This window comes from Rattus rattus, chromosome 17, assembly GCF_011064425.1.
Source record: "Rattus rattus isolate New Zealand chromosome 17, Rrattus_CSIRO_v1, whole genome shotgun sequence".
Classification (NCBI taxonomy): domain Eukaryota; kingdom Metazoa; phylum Chordata; class Mammalia; order Rodentia; family Muridae; genus Rattus; species Rattus rattus.
Genome location: NC_046170.1, coordinates 32,445,374 through 32,462,148, shown reverse-complemented (window position 1 = coordinate 32,462,148; position 16,775 = coordinate 32,445,374). Strand labels below are relative to the sequence as shown.

The following is a 16,775-nucleotide window of genomic DNA, read 5'->3' as shown; positions in this document are numbered from 1 at the left end:
AATCACCATGTAGGTAACTTTGCAACACCACACATAGAAAAAAATTAAGATACTGACTTTTAAAAACAAATTTATGTGCATTCAGTCTTCATTTGTGTGACAGTTTAATTATTCTTCCAAGTCGCTAATCACACCTGGTTTTGATATTTATTGCTTAATGAAGAAAAATACACTTCTCTATTCACAGTAGAACTTGGACTATTTAATAATGTAGCTAATTATGATACTTTATTTTGTATATGTTCCTAGCACACATTGCTATTTGCATATTTAGATCGGATGTTAACGAATTAATCTGTTTTCTATTATATTCTGCCATGCATCTGCATTTCTCAGGGGTAGAACATGCATTCTAGATTTGCATAGGGCAACGAGCGCTCATCATTGAAAACATGATCTATGCATGAGGTACTGTGACCGTACATGTCAGGTGAGCAGATGGTCATGTGCTACAATGACACATATACATATATCATAAACGACAAGCCTCAAGTTCAGTGTGAAAGTGAGTTTGGCCTCCACGGGAATGCCTCATCAGCCTGGGGATTTATTCCAAAGGTATATTTTTATAGCATATCTTTTTTTTTTTGGCTAGGAAATTAAACTACACATACATCATCAAATCTGTATTAATTGAAATGTAACCACCACACCTCATAATCAAGATCCAGGTAATTGAATTCTCCTTGGGCACGGAAGTGACGCCTGTGCTCATCCACTGTAAAGTTGACCTGTTTCCCCAGTCGCTGGATGAGCACAGAATGCCAATGCTGATCGTCGAGCAGGCTGCCCAGGGTGAGGTTGATCGGCGTGGGACTAGAGGTCAGTCTAGCTTCACCTAGAAAGAATAAATAAATAACAGCCCCGTGATCCAGTTAGGAGATCAGTATCACTGACAGGAATTTGCAACCTTCCCCTGTGTGCACCGTCCTGAACACAAGTGTGGATTTACCTGCAACTTGGTTATAATGATCTCTCAACCTTGCTGTAATTTCCCCCACTGTTAATTCTTCCTATTATTATTACCCACTGCAAGCTCATTTTCTATGTAAATTTTATCTTTGCTACAAGCTCATTATTTTTACTGCTGTAATATTTTTCAATGACCCATCCCATTCTTTATGACGCTAGGAAATAACGGTGGAGCTCCATCAGAGTTATGGGGAAAGCAGTCAAAGTGGTGTTTGTGCATGCAGTGTGCAAACATCGACCCTATGAGCACTGGGCGTACAGGCAAGTCCTTCAATGGGAGAATAAGGTACTTTAAATATTAGAAGAAGTGAGCTGTGAAAAAGTCACATTACGGAAGTGAAGAGCAATGATCAGACCTTCCGAGAGCCTCACCAAGTGGTTTTACCTGAATGGATGAGCAAGAAGAGCTTCCCTCTTCTTAACTCCAATGTGATGTGATCTCCACCAGGCCCTGCCCTGTGCAGTAGGATTCCATCACTCTCCATGGTTTTAAATTTCAAAGAAATGATATCTCTTATCGGACTCAAGGAGTTTTGATCAAATCTGTAGAGGAGGGAACTTTTTCCGTCAAGATCAATCACGACCGACCCTAGGGACAAAGAAAGTGAAGGTCATCATGGTACAGATAAATACGGTTTACACTGAAAACATGGCGACTATTGTAGTGTGTGTGATATCAGATCAACAAATATAACATCCAAACCCCAAACTGATTCAATTGAGCCTTTTTAACTACACACGAAATTCGTGATTTAGAAATACTCTTTACATGCATGCCTCAAATTTGCTTATGTTACTAAAGGCGAGTGTTACTCTACAAAAGAAAAAAATCAGAAAATGATTACAATGAATATGTTTATAATACATATTTTAAAAATCATCAATAGACTTGGACTGTTGAGATTAATTTTGGAGGCAGAGGAAGCTCCAAAAAACAATTGGTTCGAATATCTCAAAATTCTTCCAGACATGTGCCGTATCTATCAAAGCCAGCATCCATACATGCATATATGAATTTATATATAATACCATGTCAAGCACATATTAAATTGTCTTAATATATTCTTTCCATGACCAAATGACAGTATTTAAGGACAAGGCTATTTTCTGACTTCTTAAAGGCATCGTTAGAAAGAGAGTAGCCTAACGGTATTGTAAGGTTTAGTCTACTGCATTTATGTCATACTTTGACATCAACCTGTTTTTTTCAGCTTTCTGACAGTGTCTTACCTACTCATCGTCAAGTTCCCTTGTGCTCAGTTCATCTCTTAAAAGATGTCATGTTATACCAGTAACATAATAGTACATCTGTCAAAATCAGTTGCACCCCAAAAAGACACAAATGAAGCCTATAATGTTCAGGAATCCTTGCTATATTTTCTGTTTCACCTGTCAAAGGTATTTTAAGACAATTACCCTTGAGAGTACATTTATATAATAAAGGAAGAAAAAGCCAATCAAATAAGGCTCATATTTTTTCCAATGTGCCAGCTGACTTCTATCTGTCAACAACATGATATAACTTATTCACCATATTTCATTGATGAAATTATTATAGTTGCTTCTATGCCCAAATATGGATTTGATTCAGACTAACCACTGTACCCTAGAAACTGTTAATCACCCCCCAACAACCCCCTATAATTTTACTCTGTGAAGCTAAAGACTCAGGGGTCTGATTGTTTTCTTACATCTTGTTAATATGCTTATAAGGAATTCATTCACCAAGCACACATGAATAAACATCACATTCCTTAGAAAGAATAATGTGAGCTGAACAATCATTCCTTGTTATATAGTTGAATGAATGTGCGTGGCTAAAACGTAACTCTTTGTCAAGCAGAAATGATGTTTTCCACCATTACTAGATGGCAATAAATTAAGAAAAATTTCAGCCAGATAGACTTTAAATGCTGACACATTTGGAGCAATGCGGTTATCTCTGACTTAATGTATTGCTTAGAGGCAACTAAGAGAGCAATGGTTTTCTTTTAGATAAAGACTATTTTTGGAATTAGCTACCAAGAGATTTTCCCCCCATAAAAACCATCCATGTTACTCTACCCTACTATTTCTTTTCTCTCTCTCTCTTTCACCATTGTTATTATTACATTACAATGGTTGTATCCATCTTCCATGGCACCTCAAGCTTTGGGGCCTGGAATACTTCCATCAGCAAAATAAGGAATTAAAAAAATAATGAACTCTTGGACAACTGGTGCCTAAAGCAACAGGGCAATGTTTTATCCCTCAACTGAAACCACTTGCCATTCTCTCTGACCTTTACCTACTTTCGACCTAACAAGTGTATGGCTATGCACATCAATGAAGTCATGTACTATAAACATACTCAGTCTACCGTATCTGAGGTACTGCGTGCTATAGGATGGGTAGAAAGTGTTGAATGTCAGTTTGTCAGTATTTGGAGCTTAGATCCAGAGAAGATCAAACCATTACAGAATGTAGCTGGTGGAGAAGAAAGGGCCAACTGGCTACGGTGCTGAGAAAGAGCTTGCTCAGGTGTCAGACCTATAAATTCAAGTCTCATAAGTAAACTGACCTCTCTCTAAAGTTTCAAACCGCTTATCTTCTTCTCCTCATGCTCTAGATTAATCCTCTGGCATTTAATTTCAAAAAGACTAGATATTCTCCCAAATACATTTACATTTACTGTCACAAAATCAAAATCAAAGATTGTTGAGACGCTGTTATGACAAGAAATAATTTAATGCTCTGTAGGAGAAGGTGGAGTCCCTTCAACCAAGGCGCCTCCGAGGGGAAAATTGTGTAGAAATAGGGAAATGATCATCTTGGTGACAATCCCCTCACACATTTCACATGCATATAAGCCATGCTTTTCAGAAGGATAAGAAGGGCAGAGGGCAATCAAATAGCACATATGTAATATAAAGATGGAATTCAGTATGATCCCTGACATTTTCATATTAATGAAATATTACACTCATTGGCAACCATTCACCTTTTTATTATTACATTTACAAAGTTATTTATGGAAACATCTGACAGTGAATTATAGTTTTGAACTATCAACATAAAGCACTTATAATGATAAATAAAGCATCCTGGTTAGGTTTTCAGGGTTTCTTTGCTTCTTTGTTTTTTTTTCTGTTTGTTTTTGTCAACTTGATACAGGTTAGACTCTTCTGGGCAGAGAAAACCACAGGTACAAAAATTCCTCCGTCTGACTGACTGTAGGCCACCCTATGGGGTATTTTCTTAATTGGTGATTGATGTGGGGAGGGCCCAGCACCCTGAGTCTTACTTAGTCTGTGTTCTTATATACCCCACAGCAGGTGGTCCTGAGGCACATAAGCAAACAGCCATAGCAAGCCACAGAGAACAAGCCAGAAGCAAGGCTCCTTGATGGTCGTGCTTCGAGTTCTGTCTCCAGTTCGTGCCTTAGGTTCCTGCCCTCACTCCTTACTGAGGATGGCAATGTGGAAGTATATATGGAGTCAACCCAATCCTCTCCAAGTTGCTTTTAGTCACTGTTTTATTGCAACAGAAACCCTAATGAAGACATACAAAGGATAGGGACATCTGGAACCTTCTTCTCTAATGTATCTGCTCCCTCTCATAAAAGAACCTTCTGTGATTTCAAAGGGTATCCTGAAAAAAGCCCGGGTAGTACCCAGGAATTCTATATTCAACGCGTCTTTGCTGGGCAAGGTACCACAATGTCTTCACATTCAGGTTTTAGAGACTAAGATTCGTGTTCCTGTGATAAAAATACATATATAAAATATGAGGGGAGAGATTTATTTTGGCTCTTGGTTTCGGAGGTCTCTAGCATGGCAGGGAGGGAGATATCTGTAACACGGAAGTTTGAAGCAGAACTCCTCACACTGTAGGAGGTCAGGAAGCAGAGAGAGCAGGCGAAACACGGCCCCATGTAGAACCTTCAGAGGCCCGGACCTTGTGGCAGACTTTGGCCAGCCAGGCCACACCCCCTGAAATTGCCAAGCACTGCATAGCTACTGCCAGCAGCACTGGGACATGTGCTTGGTGGGGCACATCTCACATTCACACAATAATAGTGGGAGTGGCTGTTTTCTGTCTCATGGCAAATTACTTAACCTCTTTGTCTTGCTTCTTCATGCATGAAATGAGAGTTAACAGCATATTCTCCACAGGTTTGTTGTATGAGTGTTTACCCACATAGTAACAAGTAATCAATGAGCACTCATGGCTGCTAACGCTAACCTATTATTTATTATTAGGATATTGAGCAGGAAAAGAGCTGCTCAAAATAATTAAATACCTGGCTGGATTTCTGATTCTTTAAAACATAATGAATTTCTGAAGAGCACATACACTCACATATTCACACACACACACACACACACACACACACACACACACACACACACATGCATATACACATACATGCACAGGCACATATACATGTGCATACATGCACATACACACAGACCACATGCAAACAGACACATGCATATGCACACGGACAGATATGCACATGCACACACAAGCATACACACACATATACATGCAAGGCACATACCTGCATGAGCACACACACACACACACACACACACATACATGCAAGGCACACATACACACACACACAGGGATGCTCTTCAGCTATCAGTATCATTGCCAGGTTATGCAGAGAGAGTGATTTGAGCCTGCTGTGGGTTCTGTGTCTCTTTCCCTGTCAGCTCCTGCTCAAGCTGACTCGCCCCAGCAGTTGTTGGTGACCTGAATCCTCCTCGGTGAATACTGCCATCTCAAATCTGCTTAATTTAAAGCAAGAATTGAGGAAAGAGGAGACTCAGAAGGACTGTAGACCCAGACCAGTTCTCCCTGTGACTCCATATATGGTCCGCTGCATTTATATGATGCACAAGTGTAATCTTCCATGGACTGGAAAGCTCTCCAATAGAAAAATACACAAACGTCTTTCACGGGGGCTGTGTGGGCACTCAACCTGCCTTCCCTCAGCACATATTTATGGAGAGCTCTCTGCGAGCACAGAGGCAGATGAAGCATTGCGTGAAAACAGTGCACACTCCTTTATATGTTTCAAAAAAAAAAAAAAAAAAAAACCTCACCATCTGTGAGAAGACACACATGCCTGAGAGGCAATTACGCATGCTTTTGTTCAGAGCTTTGCTTCTGCATCAGGGCGACGTCCCCAGCGCTGTCTAAGATGCGCGAGACAGCCGACCTACAATATCCTCTGCAGAGGGTGTCAGCTGAGCTGCAGAGACGCCTCACCTGCTTGAGCAGCAGACACTCTCTCTGCCTGCACACTTCCCGTGCAAAGACTCTTATCATTCTGAGCTATTCTCCTAGGGCTGACTCTCCCTGACTAACCCCTACATCCAGTCCCGCTGCGAAAGTGTGAGCGTTCTAATCTTAAAGGACTGTCACTTTTGAAAGCAATTTTCTCCCCGACCCCAAGTGGATTACTAACAACAGCAACAACCACTAAAATCTGAGGGTGACTTTAAATGGAGCTCTTTGGCCCAGTCATAATAAAACAAACTGGACCAACAAGATGGCTCAGTAGATAGAGATTCTGCAAATGCCAATGACCCACATTTAATCTCCAGGACCGACTTGGAAAGAACTGACTCCTGCCAATTGACCTCTGTCCGTGAGGGTGTCACAGTACACACACAGAGAGAAACACACTAAGTAGTTTTTAATTATTTTTTAAATAAGCAAACTGGATAATTTCTTTCTTGGGTACTCCATAAACACTCAACACCTTGAGCTCTTCCAAGTTGCCACTGAATCAGAAGCTGTGGACTCCTAACTTGAGACCCAAGAAACCAGGTTCCCCTCATGAGGCTGACGTGGGTGATGGCATCAAGAAGATCTGACCAGAAGAACAGGTAGGATACAGAGGCCTATTTTCTGAAATCAAATAACCTCATGGCCTACTGAATCGTACTGGGGAAAATGAATACATTTTATTTATTTATACTACGATTGGTTCTTGAAGAAAGCTGCAGAGGTAGGAAAGATTTTTTTCCCTGAAAGATACTTCAGGATAAATTGATTCTGCGAGTTATGCTATGAATCATAGCATTATTGATGAGGACAGATGACTAAAAACTTAAAAGAGAAAGAGTGGAATAGAAAATGCGTGAACTGGAAAATCATTCCTTCAATAAGAGAAAATTAATTTTATTTAAAGGTCAAGAAAGGATTCTTCTTGAAAAAGATAATTAAGTCTTCTGTTCATTTAGGGTAGAATTGCCCTCCAAAAATATAAATCAAATAAGAATTTTATCTTTAGGGGATGGAAAGATGGCTTAGCAGTTAAAACTTGTTGCAGAAGACCCTGTTTTGAATCACTGACACCATATCAGGCTTCTCATGACTACAAATCCAGGAGCATCTGACACCCACCTTTGGCCTCCAAGGGCATCGGTAACCAGTTGTGAATATACTCAGACACACACACACACACACACGCACACACACACACACACCCCACAGATGCACATACACACCCACCACTAAAAGAGTTTTATCTTTAAAGATCAAAGAATAAAATTAATACAGACCTTCTATGAGCTAGATTAAGGGGCTAGAGGCCAAGTGCTTTTTGGTTAAAAGTGAAGTCAGCTTTTAACAGCGATCATACTGTTTCTTTATGTGAGAATTATTACCCATGAATTACTAAACTAAGGAGTATAAATCAAATGGAGTCACCGTTCAACTATTACATAGCGAGATATTCAAGCAGCAGGGTGATGGATAGGCACTTGAGACCCGCATTACTGAATCGGGTTGGAGACCAAGCACTCAAGAAATCAACAGGAAATGGGTTATACTATTTTTGCATAGAAGCACAAAGGAGCCAAGGATGATTTAAGGGACTCCTACTTCTAAAACAACTCAAATGAATACCATAAAACGGAAGGAGGGATGGCAGCATCCCTCACACAGAACCACAAAACACGACGACTCCTCTGCCATGGCTTTAAATAAATGGAGGTAAAGTCAGTGAGAGGGTGAGGTGCTGAGCATGACGTCCGTGCTTAAATATCCAACGACACTGACTTTCTGGGTGGACGAAACTGGGAGCATTTGCTCTGGCGAGGCCATTTTCGTGGCTTGTGGGAAGATCCAAGTTGTATTTCAGTCTCTGGTTTTATTGGTAACTTCTAGGATGTTGCCAAAGTCACCTAAATACTTTTGTCCCTAACATGAAAGGTGAAGAGATCAAATGTCATGCTTCATATTACCAAGTTCTCCGGAGATCAAACGGAAGTACCACAGCATCCCAACCTGGATGCAGTCATACCATTTTGATAAGAACAGCTACAATCATTCATTCATCTCGGTGGTGTCTCTGTTACATTCTGCATGTAACGAATTTGCTTTCATGAATGATCTCACTATTTCCTTTACATGAAAATATCTTTAAAGATTCATTTTTGAATTTGTGTATATGTCTGTGTTACGTTTATGCACATGTGTGCAGTGTCCTCTACGGCGAGAGAGGGTGCCAGATGCCTGGAACTGGAGTTACAGGTGACTGTGTGGTTCCTGATTATGGATGCAGGAAAGGGAAGTTGGACCTTCTGAAGGAGCTGGACAGAGCCACCTCTAGAGAGCCACCTCTCTAGAAACTATATAAAAATACTTTTCATCCATCTATTTGTCAATTGTTATTATTACACGTAGATTATGCCTCGTGTCACCATGGAAGCCACCATATGAACAGTGATCACATCCTGTCCTCAACAGTCCCCCAATCTAAAGGGAAAAACACTAATCTACTTACCAAGCGCAGAAGTACTTTCAAAATTATTAATATATGAAAGCGGAGTTACAGAAAGGATTGGAGTAGATACATTTAAATTACATTGGCAGCGAGGTACATCTCTGCTGATATGATATCTAAGCTAAACACATATGTGAATGGAGGTCAGGCAAGGAAATGAAAGATAGTGAATGAGTCCCCTTGGGAGACAGAGAAGACTGCAGGGTTGACATAGAGGAAGGAAATTAAAATATCCAACAGGAAGTACTGTTCTAAGCAGGTCACCCTGACCATAGGATGACCTGCCTGTGAGTTTCTGTATTTGGGTTTTTTTCTTATTCTTAGGAGTTAACCATTGATCCTCAAGTATGGCCAGGGCTTTCCAGTCAGTGTCACTATGGTCTTCCAGTTCAAAGCTCAATGTGTTCAACTGTTCCTCTACCTGGAAGAGCATGAGCTGCAAGAGTGGCCTTCCAAATACCACATGGATGCTAAGTCTTTAAAACTGTATCCTCTGCATGTCCCGCTGTCTCCTGGGTATGACATCCTAGGTACACGGTGTTCAAAAATCAACCAAGGACTGGGGGTGGGGGGAGCTTGAGCTCTCCATTGATAACCTTTATTTGGATGTTCCCTTCTCAATTTCTGGCCTCTCTGGAAACCTGGAACTCTGGCCTCTGTCTCCCAAGTCTGCAATGACTGATAAACGTTCCACTTGTCCTTAGAAAATTGCCAGTTGATTATGAATCTCCTGGAATGTGCTTCTTGGCTGTATGGAATCCAATGCTTTCAAGTTTCTACCTGCTTTTAAATGAATTTCAGAGCTCTGAGGCAGTTTATAAAAAAAAATCTATCTAGTATGTTTACTTGTTATGGGCACTATGTTAACCCAATAAATGCTCTTCTGACTCAACATACCAAAAAGGAAGTCATTCATCCTTTCTTCAAACATTTGTAATTACTGTAATCCATTCGTTTATCCAAGGTTGCCAAATGGGCATGTTTTTAATACTATCATATTTTTTAATATTAATTTCTAGTTAAAAGGAAAAATGAAACATCCCATGTTATATTTGATAACTCCATATTACAGAATATTCTGAAGATTACAAAAGAAACATAGGTTTCCTTTTATTACATTTCAAAATAAGAAATTGGTACCTTAATGTCTCTCATATGTGACTAATAGGGCTGTTAAAAATTATTATCATGGGACCAGTGAGATAGGAGGTAAAGGGCTTCCTGCCAAACCTGATGACCTGATGACCCAATGACCTGATTTCAGTCCATGGGACCCACATGGTAGAATGAGGGAATTATCTCTCACAAATTATCCTCCAATATGTACATGCATATGCGTGCACACAGACACACAGACAGACACACACACACACACACAGAGTCACCATTAAACTATATATATATATATATATATATCTGTATATATATATATATGAGAGAGAGAGATAGTATTTCTATTATTAAAAGTATGAGCTATAGAAATGTCTTGATAGTTAAAAGTTATGGCCCTCTTGCTGAAGTTCCAAATTTGGTCCCCACATCCACACCTAACACCTAGCAACCACCTGTAACTCCAGCTCCAAAGGGTCCAACTTCCTCTTCTGGCTTCCATGGACACTGTACTCACATGCACATTGAAATGCATGCACATATAATTTTCAAAACTAAAGATAAACCTTAAAAATAAACACTGTCATGAAACCCTTCCTTTACATATACTTGATATGTTTTAAAGTCCTGTAGATACCTCCTCCCCTGATGCCAAATGTTTCTGTTGTGGGATGGTAGGAGCCTGCTCAATTACTTCTGAATTCTTTGCATACACTTCTGAAGATTTTCATCATTTTCTTCTTTCTTCTAGTATTGTAATGCTAGTTGCGTGGCAGCATTGATAGAATATTACTTGCCAAGGAAAAATATTAGGACCATATAGAAGCTTCACAAAGAATGAGAGAATTTAGGCCCACTAGATGCTGGCTTCCTTTTCTGACACAAAATAGGATCCTTCAGCAGTGTCTTATGGAGGAACAGTTAGACAAGGAGCTGTGTCTAAGTTACCTGGTCAAACTTTCAGCAGTTATCATGAGACACTTGCTCAATACGTATGGGTTCAATTCAATTACAACTTTCTTTTTTCATAAATGAACGGCTTTTAATTTTCTGTCCCAGCTAGGCACATGATCGAAGAGAGAGAATCCTTAAAGCAGAAAAATTACTACCTTTTCTTTCTTTGAGTATTATAGTAGTTTGAGTAAAATTATCCCCCATTGACCCATACATTTGAAAATTTAATCCAGGGAGTGGCATCTTTTGAGAAGGATTAGAAGGTGTGGCCTTGCTGGAGTAAGTGCATCACAGAAGGTGGGCTTTGAGGTTTCGAAAGCCTACACTTGGCCCAGTGCTTTCTCTGCTTGAGGATCAGGATGCAGTTCTCGGCTACTGTTCCAGTGCCATTAGAGCTGTTGTGCTCTTGCCATGCCCCTGCCATGATGTTAATTGGCTAAACCTGTGGGACTGTAAGCAAGCCCACAATTACATAAATACTTTTTATAAGAGTTGCCATGGTCATGGTGTCTCTTCACAGCAATAAAACAGTGACTAAGACGAGTATTATTTTCGCCCTTGGTAAGCTGTAATCTAGTGATGACACTGTTATACTCTGGATTTTAAGTGTCCTCTGAAGGTCTTCGTAGTCAAGGCTTGCTCCTAATACAGGTGGAAACATTAAGTAATACAGTCTAACAGCCAGTTTTTCACATGCTTCAAAAGACACTGTGAACCCTCTTCCTTTTCTCTCTTTTATTCACACCCCAACTATGAGATGAGCAGCTTGACTACATGCTGTTGCAGCAAAGTACAGCTTTACCCCAGGCCCCAAATCAACAAGCCAATAAGTTGTGAACCAAACTCCCAATGAACCAAAGCAACCCTTTCCCTGTCTTAGGTTGACGGCTTCATGTCTATTAGAATAACAGAAGCTAGCTCACAGTGTGTAATTCCAGCTTTCAGGGTTCAGGGCATTATTAAATGTGCATTTCTATTTTTTTAAGTTAGCATGAGCTTCGTAATGATTGACTTATGTTCTCTTCAATGAATAAACCCCATAATTTCCTCTCACGTAGTCAATATTTAAGCCATTAGATACCATAGCTCAGTGCTTTTCTACATTTCTTCTCATCAAGTCTTCTCATGCGGTTCTCCCTAGGCCTCGTTCCTCACTGTTAGAGGTTGGACATGCTGCTTAGATGATGTGGAAAGCATCATCAAAATGCCTCCGTTCACTCATCTGTCTACCGGGAAGATTGATGACAGAAAGAGGAACCTGTTGTGCAGCGGGACAATGAGTACACACTGTGGAGAAGAAAGACTGCTTTGTGACATCCCGAGGTCTGAAAGTGGCAGATCAGGGAAGTTGAGAACACCTATTACTCGCTGGGGAAAGGTAATTATCTGGGTGGGAGAAAGAAGGCAGAGTATGGAGCAATTGCTATAGGCCTCATGCAAAACCCCTCGGGCTAGAAATATCATGAAATTATGGCATGTCGCAGCAACAGAAATTAGTTTCAGTCTGGCTAAATAGTTGGATATTCTTATTCTGTAGACAAGCAATAAAAAAAGACCATGGGCTACAAAATCAGGATCCTTACTCAAGATTATAGACAAGGATTTTTAAGTGCAGACTAAGAACAAATGATGAAGCAAAACACTCAGAATTATGAACATGACCTTCTGCGGTCTAAACTCCACCCCTTAGGGCATGCTAAATACATGCACCCAGCAATTTTCTCACCCCTGATTTTACTTGCACCCCTGCATTTGCCTTTGGAACACATAGTATCCCCTCATCTAATCATCAAAAAGGCTTAACTCTCTTTTTTCTTCCTGTCTTCTATCACTTCTTCCTTCCATCCATCTCTTCCCTGGATCTATAAATGTGCTCACAACTGCAGGGGCCAACATTATCTAAAATTTATACTTTCCCTTTGATGCCATAAAATTTAGCTTCTGCTTCACTCATTACTCAGGAGACAACTTCAGGTTCGCTGACATTAAAATAGACCAGGCTCTCTAATACGGATTTTCCACACACCGGGCATCTCTTCATAATCAGTTGTTGCTCTAACTTGTTGGGGCAGAGGGCAATAAAAGTGCATGTGGGTCTCACAGTAGCCATTTTCCATGAAATGATCACAGGACAGCACGAGTCTATAACTTTAGTAGGCACATGTACTAGACACAATGTGGAGAAGGTGGTTTTAAAAGTGTGAAAAATAGGACTCACTGGATAAAGGTGCTTGCTGCCAAGCTTGACAACCTAAGTTTGAACCTTAGGACCTATGTGGAAGGAAAGAGAGAACTGGGTCCTGAGAGTTTGTCTCTGACCTCCACACGTGCACCATTCTGCATGCACATGGGCGTGCGTGTGAGTGCGCGCGCGCGCACACACACACACACACACATACACATGCACATGCATGCACATATATGTATGGCTACACTAAATGTGACAAAATATATTAATTATAAAAGTAAATAAGTACATGGATGGCCTGCTCAAGTTGTAGAGAAGCATTTCCATTTTTCAGATGCACAGTTATTAAAATTTAATACTTCATTATTTTATTAGCAGTGACACAGAAGAACATTTTATGATTTACTAAGGAATGAATTTATGAATGTTTGGGTTCTATATTGTCAACCTAGAGGCTTGGAGTTGGCTCCATATTTCATAGGCACTCGAATTCAATGAGTTAGCAACAGGATTAATTATCCCTCTGTTCTCTTCAACAGCCTATTTGTTCTCCAATGCCCTGTCCCAGTACATGATACCACCTTCTCAGTTTTCCAAATGCAATGACACAGTGACTAAGTTTTGATGCTTCAGTATCCTCAGGGAACTCTTGATATTCTCTCTCTCTCTCTCTCTCTCTCTCTCTCTCTCTCTCTCTCTCTCTCTCCCCATTGATGAATGCTACAGTATGGTACACAAGTTGCCTTGTACAGATGGCATCAAAAGTCTCAAATTCTGTTTCTACCTACATATTTAACCCTCTAACCTATAATCATCATTTTAGTCTGAGTCATCACTGACAATTGCAAACTGATCCTCTAGCCTAAGGAATGATGCCTCCCACAAGGGGCTGGCACCTCCTACATAAACTGACATAATTGAAATCTCCCCTCAGACATGTCTACCAACCCGATATAGACAACCTCTTCACTGAAACTCTCTTCCCAACTGGTTCCAGGTTATATCAAGTTGAGAATTAAAGCTAATTATCACATGACCCATCAACATTCTTTCCTTTATTTCACTGAATAGAATCGCTTTTTCATGGAATAAAATCAATTATTCCATGACCCATGAACCCTCTTTCCTGCATTTGACTGAATAGAATCACATTTTTCTGTCTGGGATCTCCTCCAAGATTCCTATGTGAAAATACATCTTAATTTCAAAATGTACTGTTATCAACTTCTTTGTTTCTCACTTTTAAATGCTACAGCATTTCACAAGCTACATTAGGTTGCATTTAATGAGTACAATGTATTTCAACATTACACTGCTTATCTTAATTGATAAGATATATGCTATCTTAGAATTTATCTGTATAGTATATTTTATACAATATAGTATATATACTTTATAAATAGTATATATAGTATACTTTGTACTTAAAATATATAATACATAGTATACAATATGTAGTAAAAGTATCTCCAAGAAAAAATGTTAGTAATATTTATTTGTGAATAGATAGAAGACCCAAGTAGTTGTGAAGAATACTACCTTTGGACAGTGATGTCACTTATTTTAGATCTTAGGTCTAACTCGTGTTGTCTGATCTTGGACCAAGTTCCTAATTTTTCTATAGTCTCCTTTCTTCTATGTCAGATGTAAGGCACTTTGATGGGCAGTGCTCTTGAATAAACTACCCAGACAATGCCTATCCACAAACTATTTTAGGTGAGTACATATAGGAAGAAGCAGTCAGAGGAGGCTTGCTTCACTGAGCAGAGATGGCCATCTCATGGCTGTGATCCAGAAGGAAGACCTTGCCCTCAGCCCAAATACCACTGTTTCCTATCTAAAGATGTTGTAGAAGAATGCCCTCCTATGTTTAATACAAATTCAGCCTGATCTTATCTACACCACTCAAAAGAGTTAACAGACAAATCATAGCACTGAGTGCTTTGCCCTTTCATTCAAGAATAAGGAAAGCCAATGTTTCCAGGTATGTCTATGCCCAGTGACTGAAAGCAGGTCTATGGCTCGTTAGGTAGGAAATTCTGCTTGTCTCCTATTCCTGCATAAAATAGTGAGATCCGAGTACCTATTCCTCTGTGTTATTCAAACTAAATGAGAAAATACCTACATGTAATGCTCTTTGGCTCATAATAGCTGTTCAACATGTATTGACTTTATGGTATCATATGTAATAAATTAATATTCATGAAAGAATGATGACATAAATAGTTGGGAAAATGTGATCATGAGGATCATTCAGTCGAGGGATTAAAGTCAATATATCCAGCCCAGTCACTAACATCCATGCCAATTTTAACTTGGTTTCTAGCTGCTGTCTTATGAGACTATCTATCCATTAAACGTATTACTTTGTATCTTTTAATAACTTAAAACCGCACAGCTATCATTTTATATCAGTTCCTATCATAGCATTTTATTCTATGTTTTTGACTTTAAACTATGCTAGTACTTATGTCATGGGTCAGTGAGAACAGGAGACTGATTGGCAGGCTGGGAAAGTGCTGGTCCTCAAAACAGTAAACATACAAAAAATAAAGAAAGAAAAAAGAGTGTTCCAAAGAGTCATAGACCTCAGACTGGGGAGTCACTTAGTTTATCCACAGTCAGGTGCCATCAGAGAGAACCCAAAGAACTGTCAACGTTAGTAGGCACTGTCCTGCAGGCATTATAAGTAACAATTCGGTTTCAGCAAAACAGCATGGGATTGACAGTCAAAATTCAAAAGGTGCTTCATTTCCTCAGGACTCAGTTTACCCAGGGAAACGTAAGAATTTACATTAGACTGTGTTGGAAAAAAAAAGATCCATATCACAGTGTATCCACAAGCAATGTCAGCTTTTACTCCGCTATGGTAAATATTTTGCATAATGAATGATCCATACAGAATGCAATTGTCAACACAAAGCAGCCTGGTTTTCTTTCCCTTCATTGGCCACCATACATGTATGAGTTTGGCTAACTTCCAGAATATAAAGACAGGCTGGGGAAATGGACTATGGTAGAGCACTTGTCTAGTGCATAGCAGGTGCTAAATTTAATCCCCCAATAAATAACAACAAAAACAACAACAATAATAATAATAAAACAACATTTCAGAAATACGTCTGTTTGACCAAGTTCTAGCTTCTGGAACTTGATTACTGTAGGCTATTTTTTAAAGGGTGATTTGTTTTCCAGGTCTGGAAATTATAAAATAAGAAACCGACACACCCAGAGCAGCTAAGCGGGACCATGGAAGCCAAGAAAGCCAGCGGTCCAGCTGGGCAGATGGTGAGAAGAAAGCTACCCCAGAACTCATCTCGCTGATCCCGCAGCTGGAGGATGCAATAGCTCAAGTCCTGGGCTCCAGGAACCTTGGCTGTAAGCCCAGCTCTGCCACTTCCTGTCTGTGTAGCCTGTGAAAGTCAACCGACCTAAGCCTTCGTTCTCTTTTGTGCAAAGGGAAAAACGGAAGAGTTATCATGGGATAGCTTCTTGGGTTCCTTTGAGACATCATGCAAGTCTTTGTACAGTGTCTATAAGAAGCACCCACGTGAAAAGCCCGACACAGTGGTATGTGTCTATAGTCGCAGCATTGGAATGGAGGCACGGAAGCATCTCTGTGGGCTCCCAAAAAAGTCTACTGGAGTCAGTGAACTCCAGGTTCTAAGAGAGAGAGAGAGAGAGAGAGAGAGAGAGAGAGAGAGAGAGAGAGAGAGAGAGACAGAGAGAGAGAGAGAGAGAGAGAGAGAGAGAGAGAAGAAAGAG

At 40.0% G+C, this 16,775-nt stretch overlaps 1 protein-coding gene across 2 annotated transcripts in view; it reads right to left on the bottom strand.

Annotated features, from left to right (window-relative positions):
• Positions 1 to 16,775, bottom strand: part of Cntnap4 (contactin associated protein family member 4) — a 665,755-nt gene that overhangs the window by 116,644 nt on the left and 532,336 nt on the right. For both annotated transcript variants that reach the window (XM_032888111.1, XM_032888110.1), the window contains exons 5-6: positions 1,358 to 1,561; positions 654 to 838 (exon numbers count right to left, since the gene is read on the bottom strand). In XM_032888111.1, coding sequence (XP_032744002.1) covers positions 654 to 838; positions 1,358 to 1,561 — 389 coding nt within the window. The remainder of the gene's footprint in view (positions 1 to 653; positions 839 to 1,357; positions 1,562 to 16,775) is intronic.